This window comes from Gymnodraco acuticeps, unplaced genomic scaffold (assembly GCF_902827175.1).
Source record: "Gymnodraco acuticeps unplaced genomic scaffold, fGymAcu1.1, whole genome shotgun sequence".
NCBI lineage: Eukaryota > Metazoa > Chordata > Actinopteri > Perciformes > Bathydraconidae > Gymnodraco > Gymnodraco acuticeps.
In genome coordinates, this window is record NW_022991273.1 from 126989 (window position 1) to 145085 (window position 18097).

Consider the following 18097-nt stretch of genomic DNA (forward strand, 5'->3'; position numbering starts at 1 on the left):
CAATATTTTGAACGTTTGCCTATTAAACACTCATTTAAATGTCAGTTGTGGTAATGAAACAGCTCCATCCAAGCTTTCAACCTCATTGCCCAAATTGGCCTGCATGTTTTCATGTATTTACTACATGAATTATTACATCCATTGGGATTGTCATTTCCTACATTTTGTTAATTTACGCACACTTGATGTCGGCATTTACAATGACTTGGCCACTATCTTGGCCTGGACATGCAGTTTGTGAGACCCTGAAGGGTCAGGGCCACAGAGTATACCTCTAGTGACTGAGCTCCCCCATATCAGCTTCTGTCTGGCCTTTGCTAACCTCAGGGCTGTTGTTGGAGGGAGGGAGTGAGACAGCAGAGTGAAATGAAGTCAGGCCGTGTGCATCCCTCTCCGTTCCTGAAGCCACTCACTGTTCGGGCAACTACCGCCTCACAGGAATTCATTTATATGTAAAACTCTATAGGCCCAGACTACAGCACTGACAAAGACTATAAGCTTCCTCACAGTCCCGCAGGTGTTATGTAATTGACCAGTGTATTGAAAACTTTGAGCTTGGCAACATAAGAGACAGTGTGACGTGATCGGAGTTAACAAGGCAGCACTGTGCTCCCCTTTGGGTTCGCTTGTCATTCTAGCTTTATGAGCTTTAAAGCTAGATTTTCAGTTTGTGACTTTCACAATAATCCGTACACAACACGAGAGCCCTGACAAAACTCAAACTTGTTTACACACATGTGGTAACCGTGACTGAGGTTACCACAGGTAAAGCTAGTCACTGACAACGCCACCTCCTGCCACGTGGACCCTAAATGTAAGTGTATGTCGTGGACCGATTTTAAAGCTTCCCTCAATAGGTTCAATTATGACAGAGGCATGAATTCCAAAAATATAACGCAGCTTTATTTAAGTGTTGGAAACAGTTTAAAATGTCAATTAATGTAAAGTGTTAAACAGGCAGATATAATTCAACATGTATATAAGTTACCCTCCTCAGTTGGGCAGGCCTGGTGTGCTGGGTTGCAGCGCCTGCTAATCGCGAGGGACAAAAACATGAAAAGCCACACACTAAAACAACATAAGCATGCAATATTCAAACCACAATCTATATAAAATAATAACAGTGAGATATTTAGCATACAGAAAAGAAAGTGTCACACCATGCAGTCCCTACACTGAAGGCAGGCAGCGTTCCACCCGGGCCCAGGACTACGCCGCCGAGGAAGAGGAGCGCAACCTAAGACACAAACAATAAAATGATTATATTGCCATAAACTGCACATGAAGAAAAAGAACAAGAAAATACAAAAAAACACTAAAGGACAGTGGCTGGCCTGGTCCTTTTGAAAAGGCCAGCCTCATTCAAGAGTTAAAAACAAGGCATAGGCCTACTACTTTCACAGAGTTATTTTCCAACTCAGCTCAATCCTGCCGGGGAAATGGTCGCTTAATATACCGGGTTGCTGGGCCGGTTGTGTGCATTAAGCTCTGTACAAAAAAAATAGGTTGCTTAAAAACGTCTGTTTAAAACGCCATTTAAAAGCAAATTGCTCGTAACAGTTCTGGGGCCTCATTTATAAAGGGATATACGCTCAAAAAATGGCGTACGCCAGTTTCTACGCAATGTTTGCGATTTATAAAATACTAAGTTGACGGGAAAACGTGCGGTCCTCCACGCAAACTCTAACCCATGCGTACGCACTAAGCACAACAACGGGAGAGACGAGAAACTGCGACACCGTTGGCAGAAGGAAGAATGGAGAGAAATGTGTGGAAAGAATACCATAAACAAAATGTTACCTCTCATTTATCATATGAAGAATTCATTTTCAAACATTGATTAAAGCCAATCTTAATTAAACAAACGCCTGTTTGCGACTCCTCAGCGCACACAAAAACATAACTTGGAGAAATAAATAAATACGGATATGTTATTTAAAACCACCTCGAATATGTTGTGTTAATGTTATGAAATGTTTTCTCATAAATGATGCGGTTTTGCATTTCTATAGGTTGTACGAGCATGGTTTTATATAATACCATGTTTAATCGTGTTTTATGCCGTTTGCTAAGACTTGATAAGTCGCTCATAAAACACAGGAGGTATGGAAACTAAGAACACCATATGTGGTAAATTGTACACGCCTAGACTACTGCAACTCCCTCCTGGCTGGTCTACCTGCATGTGCCATCCGACCTCTGCAGCTCATCCAGAATGCAGCGGCTCGTCTGGTCTTCAACCTTCCTAAATGTTACCACACCACTCCGCTCCTCCGCTCCCTTCACTGGCTTCCGGTAACTGCTAGAATCCACTTCAAGACACTGGTACTTGCTTACCATGCTGCGAATGGATCTGGCCCTTCCTACATCCAGGACATGGTTAAACCGTACACCCCAGCGCGTGCACTACGCTCTGCATCAGCCAAACGACTCGCTGCGCCCTCGCTGCGAGGGGGACCCAAGTTCCCAACGGCGAAAACACGTGGGTTTGCTGTCCTGGCTCCAGGATGGTGGAATGAGCTCCCCATTGACATCAGGACGGCAGATAGCTTGCACATCTTCCGGCGCAAACTGAAAACTCATCTCTTTCGACTCCACTTCGAGCGATAGAACTATTAACAAAGCACTTATATACTAATAAAGGACTGGCTTTTCTAAAGCCAGTTGAGTAGCACTTGAAATGTTTTTGCTCTATGAAACCTGATGTACTTTTATGATTCTGTTTTCTTCAAGTTGTATTTTGTTGGACGAACCCACTTATTGTAAGTCGCTTTGGATAAAAGCGTCAGCTAAATGCAATGTAATGTACAGCTAATATAACACAACACATTAGTTGTATTTCCTTTAACTGGTGGATATAGAGTTGCTGCAGTGGAGACGCTGCGCACAGCTGATCGACAGCTGGGACACAAACCACCAAATACAAAAACATAATTCAGATCCAGTCGTCATGACTCCACTCCGGAGGGATTCCCCGATCATGTCGTCTCTCATCAAGGGGGGGTCTCCTGTCCCCGGTACAAACACACTGCCTGAGGAAGGCTATGTGTATTGTTTTTTGTCATGAACCTTTTTCGGACCACTTATTTATTTATTTTGGTGACGATCCGACCTCCATGCTGCTACTCTGGTTCAAACGGCATCCACCAAACAATATGATTTATCTCCACCTCCCCAAAATAACCAACATCTGACACGGTGTGAGATGTCTGTTTTAGCTGTTCTGTCGTCATTTCCTGCGATCTTCTTCATGCAGTCAGTCAGAATGAATGAATGAATGAATGGGCGTTTCTTTGACTATTTATAGGCAAATCTGGGCGTTACGTGAAGCCCGCAAAAGCTGCACCGCATTTCGAGTCGATTGTGATTTATAAAGGGAAACCGGTGTAGGAAGTGCTGTACGCACTTTTCTTGCCGGTACGCAATGTTTGGTGAATCGGAAAATGTCGGAACATTTCTGTACCTATTTTTGGGATTTCTACTACGTAAGCAACCTTCCCACGTGAATCCTACGCACGGCGTTATAAATGAGGCCCCTGGTCTCGTGCCTGTCGGGAGAGTTTCCCTCCGTCAACGGTAAAATCACGTCTTGCACTTGCCCTAATAAAACCCAAACTAAATTAGCCACTTGCATAAGTTAATTTAAAAGACCATAAAACCACCTTAAAACTGTTATTCCTACCTTTGTGAGAGGGAGAAGACCAGTGACCGTCATACTTGCCAACCCTCCCGATTTTCGCGGGAGACTCCCGATTTCTTCCCGGGGTAATATTTCTCCCGATTTCTGACAAAATCAGATTTACTCACGACAGGTCTCTATACAAAATACCAGGTAAGCGCGGATACCCGTTACACTCAAAATCTGTGATTTGGCCATATTCAAATGTTTAGAGTTGTCAGGAATATTTCCTAGTGTCATAGTCTTGATGGTATAATGCAATACATATTTTAGCGTAAATAGGTAACCAATAAAATGAATAAAGCAACGGTTAAAAACCTCGTGGATTTTTCAGAATCATACGACTGACTCGTTAGCTACACGTGAAGCGATGAGGTGTGTAAGACGAAGGTGAAAGGCCCCGTGGATAGTTGGCTTAAACATGTTTAATTACTCTGTATGAAATAGAAGCAGCTTTTTCATGACAGAAGACTAGAGAGGGAGGGGAGGAAACATTCTTCTTAAAATCTCCACCAAGGGAAGTCTACATATCTTGAATAGTAGATGTGTGCGTTTAATTACTTTGTATTAATAATAAGTAGTCTGAGCTGGGAATATGATAAATTAGAACTTTGTATATATCTTTGTGAGCAAGGGAATATTCTTTAGACACAACCAAAGTTTCTGGAATGCTGCAGGATGGGCTCTGTGGGAGGAGAATCTTCCCCGACTCCTCCCCGTGGTACCTCTGTATCTCCTGTCTGTGTTCGTGTGTTCGCTCTCTCTTCTCTGGCTGCCAAGACCGAAGGATCTAAGCAGCACGCGAACCAGGGCAGGAGTACTCCTTATATTATATTATATTGTATTGTATTGCATTGTATTATTTCCTTTTATAATTAAAACAGATTATTGTTTTACTGGTATCCTGGTGTCTTCTGATTTCCTTCCTGTTATGATTTTAAGCAGCTTGCCAAACGAACAGGCGGAGCCGAGGTGGGTTGTAAAAACCTCTCAGCTACAAGAATAGTCACAGAAAACAGAACAAGAATCGACAACTCGACCCTCTCACTCCTTTCCTGTATAATACAGGTCCAGCCCACACATATGCTCCATCAAGACAGTGCACTTACAATTACAATAAGCATGTTAATGAGCCCCACTGGGTTCTGGTTTCAGACAGGGTAGAAGAGGTGCTGCAGCACAGGCATTATGAGAAAAATATATAACTTTTTGAACATTAAAGCATGGGGACATGTCCCAGCAGGACAGGACTCTTTAAAGTAGAGAGACTACATAATGATATACACCTGAACATCAGCAGGAGAGGACTCTTTAAAGTAGAGACACTACATACTGATATACACCTGAACATCAGCAGGAGAGGACTCTTTAAATTAGAGACACTACATACATACTGATATACACCTGAACATCAGCAGGAGAGGACTCTTTAAAGTAGAGACACTACATACTGATATACACCTGAACATCAGCAGGAGAGGACTCTTTAAAGTAGAGACACTACATACTGATATACACCTGAACATCAGCAGGAGAGGACTCTTTAAAGTAGAGAAACTACATACTGATATACACCTGAACATCAGCAGGAGAGGACTCTTTAAAGTAGAGACATTACATGCTGATATACACCTGAACATCAGCAGGAGAGGACTCTTTAAAGTAGAGACACTACATACTGATATACACCTGAACATCAGCAGGAGAGGACTCTTTAAAGTAGAGACACTACATACTGATATACACCTGAACATCAGCAGGAGAGGACTCTTTAAAGTAGAGACACTACATACTGATATACACCTGAACATCAGCAGGAGAGGACTCTTTAAAGTAGAGACACTACATACTGATATACACCTGAACATCAGCAGGAGAGGACTCTTTAAAGTAGAGACACTACATACTGATATACACCTGAACATCAGCAGGAGAGGACTCTTTAAAGTAGAGACACTACATACTGATATACACCTGAACATCAGCAGGAGAGGACTCTTTAAAGTAGAGACACTACATACTGATATACACCTGAACATCAGCAGGAGAGGACTCTTTAAAGTAGAGACACTACATACTGATATACACCTGAACATCAGCAGGAGAGGACTCTTTAAAGTAGAGACACTACATACTGATATACACCTGAACATCAGCAGGAGATGACTCTTTAAAGTAGAGACACTACATACTGATATACACCTGAACATCAGCAGGAGAGGACTCTTTAAAGTAGAGACACTACATACTGATATACACCTGAACATCAGCAGGAGAGGACTCTTTAAAGTAGAGACACTACATACTGATATACACCTGAACATCAGCAGGAGAGGACTCTTTAAAGTAGAGACACTACATACTGATATACACCTGAACATCAGCAGGAGATGACTCTTTAAAGTAGAGACACTACATACTGATATACACCTGAACATCAGCAGGGGAGGACTCTTTAAATTAGAGACACTACATACTGATATACACCTGAACATCAGCAGGAGAGGACTCTTTAAAGTAGAGACACTACATACTGATATACACCTGAACATCAGCAGGAGAGGACTCTTTAAAGTAGAGACACTACATACTGATATACACCTGAACATCAGCAGGAGAGGACTCTTTAAAGTAGAGACACTACATACTGATATACACCTGAACATCAGCAGGAGAGGACTCTTTAAAGTAGAGACAATACATACTGATATACTCCTGAACATCAGCAGGAGAGGACTCTTTAAAGTAGAGACACTACATACTGATATACACCTGAACATCAGCAGGAGAGGACTCTTTAAAGTAGAGACACTACATACTGATATACACCTGAACATCAGCAGGAGAGGACTCTTTAAAGTAGATACACTACATACTGATATACATCTGAACATCAGCAGGAGAGGACTCTTTAAAGTAGAGACACTACTGATATACACCTGAACATCAGCAGGAGATGACTCTTTAAAGTAGAGACACTACATACTGATATACACCTGAACATCAGCAGGAAAGGACTCTTTAAAGTAGAGACACTACATACTGATATACACCTGAACATCAGCAGGAAAGGACTCTTTAAAGTAGAGACACTACATACTGATATACACCTGAACATCAGCAGGAGAGGACTCTTTAAAGAAGAGACACTACATACTGATATACACCTGAACATCAGCAGGAGAGGACTCTTTAAAGTAGAGACACTACATACTGATATACACCTGAACATCAGCAGGAGAGGACTCTTTAAAGTAGAGACACTACATACTGATATACACCTGAACATCAGCAGGAGAGGACTCTTTAAAGTAGAGACACTACATACTGATATACACCTGAACATCAGCAGGAGAGGACTCTTTAAAGTAGAGACACTACATACTGATATACACCTGAACATCAGCAGGAGAGGACTCTTTAAAGTAGAGACACTACATACTGATATACACCTGAACATCAGCAGGAGAGGACTCTTTAAAGTAGAGACACTACATACTGATATACACCTGAACATCAGCAGGAGAGGACTCTTTAAAGTAGAGACACTACATACTGATATACACCTGAACATCAGCAGGAGAGGACTCTTTAAAGTAGAGACACTACATACTGATATACACCTGAACATCAGCAGGAGAGGACTCTTTAAAGTAGAGACACTACATACTGATATACACCTGAACATCAGCAGGAGAGGACTCTTTAAAGTAGAGACACTACATACTGATATACACCTGAACATCAGCAGGAGAGGACTCTTTAAAGTAGAGACACTACATACTGATATACACCTGAACATCAGCAGGAGAAGACTCTTTAAAGTAGAGACACTACATACACCTGAAAATGAACATAATAGCTCCTATTACGCTTCCTTTAAGAGTGGTAAAAGACAGAAAAAGGTTTTGGATCTGTTTTATGATTACATGAAACAACAACATATGAACCATTGTATTCCAACATGACCCTCTTATCCCTGATCCAATGCCCCTGTTTACATTCAGCCAGTTTTAGTTTAGTTTCATAAATATATGAGTGATTCATTCTTTGTTCTTTTACTTACTGCTTGAAGAGAGTTGTTCACAGTGATAGATAGACTCTGGTTACATTGTAGAATGAATGCATGTACATTTAGTTTCCAGGTGGTTTGTTAGCTTTAAATCAGCTCGTCCTCCCCTCCCTCAGAAACCACTTAGAACATCTATAATAATGATGCATTAAGGTGTCAGCAGCTCCGGCGGCCTTATTCATCACTGCTGCCTGCTCACGGTGAGAGACTGTCTCCTGTGCTTACCTTCCCAAATATTAATGCTTCATTGAGTACATTACACTACATCACATCTGTGTTTGATGATGATCACACACACACACACATACACGCACACACGCACATACACACACATGCACGCACAGAGGTGGGAAAAGTACTCTTGTACTTGAGTAAAAGTAGAAGTACTCAGATCTTGTACTTGAGTAAAAGTAGAAGTACCAGAGTGTAGGAAGACTCTGTCACAGTAAAAGTCCTGCATTCAAAATGTTCCTCAAGTAAAAGTAGAAAAGTATTTTCATCAAAATATAGTGAAAGTAGCGACAGTAAAAGTAGTCCTTGTGCACACTCACACACATTCTGAGGTGATTGATCTCATCAACTGTTGTTGCCAGTTTTGTCGCTGTTTTTAACAAGCATTCACCACTACAAACAACAGCAGAAATACAAAAATAAAAGCATCTTGTGGACAAACACCAACATACATATAGCTCCAACTAATGTAAGTATTGTTTGACTTACATACTTTTCTAGTTTTCTGATTTATTGAATAAAACCAAAAACCTTCAGTGTGTGATTTTGATTGTCTGTCACTTTGGGATGTTGTTCTGGACGTGAGACCCGATGTGTTCCAGTTCTCTCAGGGTGGAGGGAGCAGGAGGTATTTTTAACCAAGGCTTCGGACCACCCATCAGCTCTGATTCCAGGTTGCAGCCGGTCTAGGACAGGCCTCAGATATGAAGATGATAAAGTAGAAATGCGACCCTGCCTGCCTCGGAGCGACGGGGGGTTCCCCTCTCCAAAGTGTTTTTCTGAGCAGAAAATAAATCAGTTGTTTGGTGTTGTTCAGATGTATTGCTTCCAGGCTTGAAAGTGTCTCGACCTCTCCCACTCAGGCTTTTGAACTCCAGGAAGCTAAAGGGCTGTTACAGCTGATCACCGAGAGGGAGACAGGCTTCCTCCTCCTCTCCCTCCCGACTCCTCACAGAGCAACATTTATTCACCTTCCTCTTTCACTCCATTGCTACAAATTATAGCCTTTCCTTCCTCTTGCCATTGATAAGGGTTTCTTTATATCCAGGTTGATCATAGGAATCACAAAGAGGTGAGAGCAGGAAGACAGAGCTCTCAGATATTACAGAGCTATTATGGAGCCAGTGGGGGTTATTGATCCACAAGGAGACTTAGTTCAAAGACATTCCAAAGACAACCATGAGCACAAAGTACTGACTCCCCCCGCTGCAACATGACAGACTCACTGAAGACCTGAGCCCCATAAACGTCTCCCTGTGGCTGGATTAATGAGCAGCGCATCAAAGTGATTGAAGACTGTTTCATTTGTGATGAAACATTTATCCAGAAAAGCCTATGAAACAAGTCCTTCCTCTTTAGCGTGCGCTGGGACTGGTTCTGTGATCAGCACTGAACAGAGCTGAGTTCTGAAGATAGAGTTACGACAGAAATGGATCACTTTGAGGGACATGGAGTTTATATTGTTTTGGTTAAACTGTGCCCAATAATTGCTCAGGCGTAAGATACAGCTATTTTAGTGGGAAATGCACAAGCTGTAGAATTGCTAGTTGTAGAATCTACTTGAATAACACAACATATTTGTTATTTATATATAAATAATCCATGCACCCTTTATTTTTCTTGGCCCAGCAGACTACCAGCTAAATGTGGACTTTATGTCTGTTATACTCTTTAGAATTACATCTTGGGCCTATTGAATAATGAGACCAAGTTGGAGTCAGTCTATTTCAGAGAAAGAAAAAAAGGAAGTAATGGTGAAACAGTGTGATGCGATATGACTGGGAATCCTTGTAGTTGCAAATCATCAGGTTTCAGTATGAACACTTGTAGACAATTGACAGTATTTGTCTCTTCATCCACCATCTTATTTAAATAAAAACTCTAACTTTATCTAGCAGCCATATATGGAGCCATACCGAATCTTTATGTGCCACATAAAACTGGAGTTTTGAATTATTCTGCTGATATGACAGCTTTTATTTTATTTATTATTTCCCCAGATTTCAGAACGTGGCTGCAGGGAATTGCTTTCATTCACAAGAATTAAACAAGAGCATTAGAGTGGTCCAACTCTGGTGCTGGCTGATAAGGCCTGGCTTTCATTCAGCCTTCCAGTTCATCCCAAAGGACAGCCACGTTTTTCCCAACTCAACTGGGAAAAGCATGTGATTCATGGAGCTGGCTATGTTCTGGTCAAGGAAAGGGGAGTAACTGGTCCTATGAACGCAGCAATAAGATTTCCCTTTGAAGCTAATGGCCCAAACTATGAAAACAGTTGTGGAGGAAAGTAGAAAAACGAGGGGTTACGTATGGTAACCCTTGTTATATAAACACAGGCAGAGCCCTCTACTGGACTCTATGTGTACTCCCCTTGATCCTATCATGCAAGCATTTATCCACTGAGACTTTCTAGACGTAGCCGGCCCCGGGGCAGGCCTACCTGAATGTGTGCGCATCTCACCGCATAAAAGGAGGCCTCGCCTCCTGACTGTCATCCTACACTTCTCTTCAGCAAGCAGCATAGGACAGACAGGGCCCCTGAGTAGAGGGCTCCACCTGTGTTTATATAACAAGGGTTACAATACGTAAACCCTCGTTATATCTCTCACAGCCCTCTACTGGACTCTATGGGTAGAGTGGGCGGAGCCCCGATGTATGCGCGCTGTCGTCCAACAACAACACTGTTCCATCTCACTGTCTCTGACCGGCTTTCTAGTTAGAAGCCGCTGCGCCTCACTCACCTCTCCCCCGGTCGTAACCGTGGAGAAAAAATTGGGGCTGCGGCTGACAGAGCACACTTTGACGAGCTTACCCCGTGGAGGTGTGCTATGACGTGGAGGACTCCCCCCCCCCCTGCCCTAAAGCAGGGGAAAAGAGTCCTCCAGCCCCTATGGGCCCAGTGCGCGTCACGTCCCCCGGGGCCCGAGGAAACGTAAGCGCATTACGCCCGAGGGAGGGGGGGGGGGGTCGGATGCCCTCTGACCCACAGCCCCCCTCTCTCCTCACCAGTCCTGCATTGCCCCAGCAAGCACAGACGATGAGAAGGAGCCAGACATGTCCAAGAGATACAACTTTATGAAGAGGCCTGGCGTTGACCAAGACGCCGCCGTGCATATGTCCTCCACACTCACGCCGTTAAATAAGGCTGTTGACACAGCCATGGCTCGTGTAGAGTGTGCACGGACCCCCGTAGGGAAGGCTCTCCCCGCCTGTCCGTAGGCATGTGCAATGCACTCGCAGAGCCAGCCTGCCAAGGAGCTGTAAATAAGTTTCTTTGCACACAGGAGACCATAGGACAGGAGATGAAGTTGTGAATTTTGAAGTGTGTTACATTGTTCAGATGTGCCCAGTATCACCAACACTGGATCTGGATGTAGTAGGACTTTAAATGCCTTTGAAAAGAATGAGAATATTGCGACCCAAAAGTTCTGTAGTTTAGGGCATAGCACATAGCTATGAAGTAAGTCTGCCTCTGATTGTTCACATTTCTCACAGATTGGTGAAAGATTCTATAGAGTTTTACTTTAGAGTAGTGCCACCTATGTATGATTTTGAACTGTATGAGGCAGTGCCTGGCATTAAGGGAACAGATACTCACATAGTTCAAGGCCTTTTCCCAGGTGTCCTCTGCTATTTCCTTTTTCCCAGTCTTTTTGTATACAGTTTGTATCAACTTGTCCATAGTCTTGTAGTACGTCATATATAAATGACACTGTATCTCTCTCTGCTAAACAGTCTCTCAGACAGTGGTCAAGCTTGTCAGGTGTTGCAGTCTCAAAGTCATGTAGGTGGGTCCTCACAAAATGCCTAATCTGGAGGTATTTAAAGAAATCCGCCCTAGCCAGCCCATAGTTTTCCTGAAGCTGCTGGAATGATGCAAATGTACCACGGATGTATAAATCGCCGACGCTACCCATTCCTAACTCTCTCCATCTGTCAAAGGTTCCATCCATAATTGAAGGGGTAAACAATGGGTTTGATGATAGGGGAACATTGAAGGACAAGGCCCTAAGTTTAAGTTGTTTTGTAATTTGTCTCCAAATCTGACCTGTATTATGAATAATCGGGTTATTATTATAGTATGACTTTTTAAGACGCACGGGAGACATAACTATGGCACCAAGAGAGGAGGGTAGGCAGTCTTCTCGTTCCAAGTCAAGCCAGTCTGCGAGTACAACCGTCTCGTCTAGCCAATAGGAGACAGAACGAATATTTGCCGCTCAATAATAGCGCATAAAGTCTGGCATCGTCTTAGTCTTGCACAAGTGACCTTTCTTAATCCTATGGGACTTATAGTTCCAAAGTTTTGTGAAAAAGGCTTGAGTAAGATATAAAGGTAAGTTCTGAAAGAGGTATAACAGCTGAGGGAGAAAGATCATCTTCACTGCATTGATCCTACCTAGTAAGGAAATTGGCAGAGTTTTCCAAAACTCTATTTTTGTCTTAACCTGTTAAGCCCCAAGGACCCCCTCGGCGGGTCATTTTTTTTTTCTTTTTTTCACGACACTGTGTCTCAGGGGATCGTAATATTTAAGAACCTATTAATGTGTTATACCAGATTAACGGGAATAATCTCAGTTAATTGACGATACAAACCATTTTACCAAAACAAAACACAAGTCTCATAAGAAGCATCTAAAATGACCCCTGTGCGAAAAATGCTAAAGCACTTTGGCACAGAACTCAAGATAAAAGATACCCTTATTACTTATCGTAGCTGCACTTACAAGATATCCGATTAAAGCTGAGGTTCCACAGATAATTTAGGTATATAGTATAATCACTGAGTGATCCGAACTCGCGACAGGGGAAGCAAACACAGACATCACAACACGTACCTTTACGGAGCTTCTAGGTAGATCGTCTCACCGTAGCTGTCAATCTGATCCAAATACGTGTTCAATGGCATTAAAATGAGAAAAAACGCGGCTGAATCGGTTAATCCATAGGTTGATAATGTTTCTGTGGAATCATTTTTTTTTATTTATAATCCATAATTCAATTTTTAAGTAAATATCGGAGAGTAAAAGTTAGCTGCTAATGGTAGCCACCAGAGTTATCGCAGCTTCCGGTTTTGGCTATGCGTCAGTCTCACACACACACATTACCAAATAAGGAGTATGTGGGAGTTCTCCTCGATTCCATTGGCTCTGACGGTTAGAAAGAGATGTCAATCAGCAAAATCGAGCAAGGGGGGCCAGAGATAGGTCAAATCCACCCAAATGACCCCAGAAGTGTTTTTTTTTGCTAAATCTCTTAAAAGGTCAAATGTCACTTGTTTTGCATCAATCTTGATATATTATCTGTTGTCACAGCAAAGGGTCCCTTAGATTGTGTCTTTTGATGTAATCTCTACATCTCCCTCCAGCGATATAACCGCAGTGGCACTGCTCCCCACCCCAACCCAGCCTCAAATTTGCCCCCGTAAAAATGAAAATACAAACCAAAACAGAAACATACATATCCTCTGCACGACCAAAGTTGAACTCTAAGGAGTGGGGCCGATCCTCCTCCCCAGACATCCAAGTTCTCCTGCAGCTACATATCCCCCAGTTCTTAATCACTATCATACTGTCCTTCCACTGTTGCTCCACCTTAATAATAAACCCAAAACCACCAAATAAGGTGTTCAGATAAGCTCAGCAATTTATGGTACTGAGCCTTGCCCATGTATAAAACGAAAAAAATCATTAACAAAAAGGCTATTCAGATTGATTGTACTTTGTTTCTTTGTTAAGTCGGACTCGGAACTTGTCAGATTTGTTCACTATAGGAGTGTATAATTGTGTACTCATCTAGTAGAGCGAGACTGAGGGCTCAGGGAGAAACAGCCTCAACACTAACAACAACCAAAACAGAGGTATATTTAACATGGTTTCCACCTAGTGCAAGCCTCCTCATATTTATCAACTCAGTAAGAGCAGTATTAGGCAAATATAGACATAGGCCCACAAACAGAAGAGGGCAGAACTTTGGTTAATAATTACTTGTTAGACGCTTTTATCCAAAGCGACTTACATACTCAATACTGTGGGCAATCCACACAGGAGCAATTTGGGGTGAAGAGTCTCAGGGACACAACGACATGCTGACTGCAGTGGGACTCAAACTTGCTATCATCTGATTCGAAGATCAGCGCATTAACCCACTGCGCCACACGTCTCCCTAATAATAAAACCCCTGAGTAACATGTATTGAAAACCTGTATAAACAACACGCGTTACCAAGAGCCACACATTTAGTTCACTTATACGAAACTCACGTTAGGACTTTTTTCTGTCAGTCTCTGGAAAATCAAAGTTTAAAGTCCTTCAGTCTTGGCTCCGGAATGGAGTGCACTCATCTTACTCCTCCTCTGCAGACCCGAAGAGACGTTCCGCGTATTGCCGAGCCTCCTCCGGATCCGCAAATAACCTCTCCGCCGTTGTGTGACACTCGTAGCCTAGTCCTCCTGGTTGGGGTGAACGCAGCTCGGCGTTTAACGACTTCAGTTGGGAGGTCCCTGAAGATCTGTATCCGCTGACCCTGGAATGTCAGGTCTCTGGTAGAGATCACCTTCTTCATGATGTCTTCAAAAGTGTGACAATAGTGTACCCTAGCAATCAGGTGTCTCTGCGGTTTTGTCCCCAGCACGTCTCCGTAGGGCTCTATGGGCTCTGTCTATTTTGGGTGCTTTTTCCAAGCCTAGCGTCTCCTTCAGCAGTTCTGCCACAATAAGCCTTGATCTCTGTCCATTTTCTTTCCCTTCTTTTACTCCGGCCACTCTCAGGTTTTTCCTCTTCGAACGGCCTTCCAAGTCGAGGCATTTTTCTGAGAGTTCCCACTTGCTCACAGAGTGTCTTGACCTTACTTTCCAGCTCCTGCACTATATCTGATGAGCCGTTAGCCGCTTCGGTTAGCTCCTTTAACGTTTGCTTTTGTGAGTCTATCTGGGCTGTTAGTGTTGTTATCGCTGCGTCATTTTTCGGCTTTTAGAGCCGTTATCTCTCCTCTCAGTGTAGTAGTTAAATCTCATGTTGTATATAAAAGACTATGGACTACGACATCTGTGTTGACCGTTTATTGAACACGTTGTTGTATACGCTTCCATGACAACATTCCAACAACACAACTGTATCCGGTTCACACATCCCAAAACTCCCGGTGCCATCTTAAAGGCACAGTCACACCTGATGTGACACATACATAACATTTACCCCCCCCCCACAAGGAACCCAATTAACTTTTAGCTATCTACTCTAGATGAACTGGGTAGACTGCCAGTCACCAGCATAGCCATGTGGATTATTCTGCCACGCAACAGACTATGCTCTGAACACTACCCCTGAGAGTCACAAGCTCACAATATAGTCTTCCAAGTATCTTGGTCTGACCCGGACACGGGCCGGATGAGCTTCAAAACGAACCACTGGCTCAACCGGCTCAGGTGGGAACCCGGCTGGACCCTGCAACTGCTCATCAGGAAAAACAAAGTCCCCGTCCTCCCTGGGCCCTGGGTCCACGATGGGGGGCGGTGCCACCTTCCGAAGCCGGCTTGCATGCCACTGTGATCCGTCGGCCAGACGAAAGGTGGCTGACCCCAGTTGAGCGGTGACCTTCATCGGCGCCGTCCAGAAGGATAGCAGCTTGTGGTCCCGGTTAGGACGGTGAATCCTGACCCAGTCCCCCACTGTGAAGGGAGGCGCTCTCACCCTCCGTCTCTTGTCGAACCGCTGCTTCATGCGACGCTGAGCCTCTGCAACCCTGGCGCTCTGGCAGGGTGTGGCTGTTGGCGTGACGGCCACCGGGGCCCGTAGCCGATCCAAAGGGAGCTGCAGCTCACGGCCCATCATCAAGAGGGCTGGGGAGCTGCCGGTAGTTGAATGCGGCGTCGCCCGGTAGTGAAGCAAGGTGTGAAGCAGTGCAGCTGAGAACGGAAGACCATCTGCCAGGTGTGCTCTGATCCCGTTCTTTAGGGTTTGGTTGAACCTTTCCACACCCCCATTTGCTTGCGGGTGGTAGAAAGCTGTACGGATGTGTTTAATCCCCCTCCCTTCCACAAAGGTGGCGAACTCAGAGGAGACAAACTGTGGGCCGTTATCCGTAGTGATGGCGTTAGGACTGCCCCACAGAGCAAACAGAGAGGAGAGGAAGTCTGTGACCACCCGAGCCGTTACGGACCCTGTGGCGACCACCTCTGGCCATTTCGAATGGAGGTCGTAGGCCACTAGGAGGAAGCGTTGGTGGTGCGGGACGCCATGCAGCTCCCCACAGATGTCCAGCTGCATGTGCTCCCAAGGCGCGCGCGGCCACTGCAAGGGCTGCAGGGGCGGTGGGAGTGGCGGGCCAGTTTTGCCACTGAGCAGGCAGGCCGTGCACTCCTTCACCATTGTCTCTATATCTCGATCTATTCCCGGCCACCACACCAAATCCCTGCAGCGCTGTTTTACCTTCACGATACCCAGGTGGCCCTCGTGCGCCATAGACAATACGCGGGCCCTGAGGTCGATGGGAACGAACGTGCGGAGGCCCCGGGCCACGCAGACACCATTCCAGCAGGTCAGCTCGTCCTTGACCCGATGAAAAGGCGCCAGCTCCTCTGGGAACTTCGCAGGCCATCCCTCCCGGATGTAAGTGCGGAGCCGGGAGAGCATGGGGTCTTCCTCCGATGCGAGCCGAAGGTCATCCAGGGAAACCGCGGCCTGAAGCGGGGTGTGGAGCATGAGTATGAGCTCTGACTCTGTTGCGTCCGGGCCCGCGCCGGGCGCTGGGGTGGGGGTGGCGCGGGAGAGCAGGTCAGCCACCACATTCTCCCTGCCGGGAGTAAACACTGTGGTGAAGTCATACGGCAGGAGTCTCTCTGACCAGCGGTAGATCCTCAGCGGTTTGTGCCCCGACCCCGATGTAGCAAGCAGGGCTGTAAGAGCCTGATGGTCAGTACGCAATGTAAAATGTCGCCCATACACGTACATGTGCCATCGCTCGCACGCCCAGACGCAGGCCAGCGCCTCCCGCTCCCCCATTGAGTATTTCTGTTCGGCCGAGTTGAGGGACCGAGAGGCGAATGCCACCGGGCGTTCTGTGCCCCCCTGGATCTGGGACAGCACCGCCCCTATTGCCGTATTGGATGCGTCACAGGTCACGAACGTGGGGCTCGTCAGGTTAAAGAATGCGAGCACCGGCGTTGAGGTGAGCTGCGTCTTGAGCTGGCGAATAGCGGCAGAGCAGGCCGGGGTCCACTCCCAGACCGCGTCATGTTTCAGGAGTGCGCGTAGTGGTCGAGGAGTACTGAGGAAGGAAACGCAGGTAGTAGGCCGTCATCCCCAGAAACGAAGAGATCTGAGCCGGACAGGACGGCTCAGGCAGGCGCAGCACAGCCTCTACGTTGGAGTGTAGCGGGCTGAGGCCGTCGGCGGTCAGGCGGAACCCCACAAACTCGATGGCTGGAACAGCGAAGGTGCACTTTTCCCCATTGAGTGTGAGGTTGTGACTGGCGAGGACGTCCAGCACCCTCGCCAGGCGTTCGTCATGAACAGCTGGTGTAGCACCATGAACCACTATGTCGTCCAGGAAGACGACCACGCCCGGGATGCCGGCGAAGATGGTGGACATGATTTTTTGAAAACAGCTGGGGGCCGAGCTGAGGCCAAAAGGCATGCGGGTGTAGCGAAACACTCCGACATGAGTCACGAAAGCTGTAAGGTTGCGGCTGTCAGGGTGCAGCGGAACCTGCAGGTAGCCTTGACGAAGGTCTAGCTTTGTGAACATGGAAGAGCCGTAGAATTGTGCGGCTAGCTCCTCCACTGTGGGCAGCGGATACCTGTCAGGTATCACGGCCTTGTTCACCGGCCTGAGTTCGATGCACGGGCGCAGGCCCCCTGACTTCTTCTTCACCACCACCAGGTTTGAAATCCACGGGGAAGCATCAATGCGTTCGATGATGCCCGCGTCATGGTAGAAAGCTCGGCGGTGATGTCGTCGCGCAGGGCGAGAGGCAGGCGGCGTATGGGCTGAATCACGGGGTGTACCTCAGGCTTGAGGAGGGGCTGGTGGTCAAAGGCGGTGAGGCAGCCCAAACCACTGAACAGGGCAGGCCAGCGCTGATGCCACGGCGAGCCAACAGACAAGATAGCGGC

At 45.6% G+C, this 18097-nt stretch overlaps 2 protein-coding genes across 2 annotated transcripts in view; one reads left to right on the forward strand and one right to left on the reverse strand.

Moving 5' to 3' along the window:
* LOC117562065 (receptor-type tyrosine-protein phosphatase gamma-like) overlaps positions 1 to 18097 on the forward strand; it is a 323613-nt gene that overhangs the window by 59477 nt on the left and 246039 nt on the right.
* LOC117562069 (uncharacterized protein K02A2.6-like) lies at positions 916 to 17005 on the reverse strand. The gene is made up of 2 exons (XM_034239844.1): positions 14245 to 17005; positions 916 to 1237 (listed from the first exon to the last, which is right to left on the reverse strand). The coding sequence occupies exon 1, from the start codon at positions 16982 to 16984 to the stop codon at positions 15314 to 15316; it is 1671 nt and encodes a 556-aa protein (XP_034095735.1). The 5' UTR covers positions 16985 to 17005; the 3' UTR covers positions 916 to 1237; positions 14245 to 15313.

What these genes read in the sequence shown, in the direction of transcription:
- LOC117562069 (XM_034239844.1), bottom strand. Translation starts at nt 16,984, where the DNA reads ATGGGGGAGCGGGAGGCGCTGGCCTGCGTCTGGGCGTGCGAGCGATGG.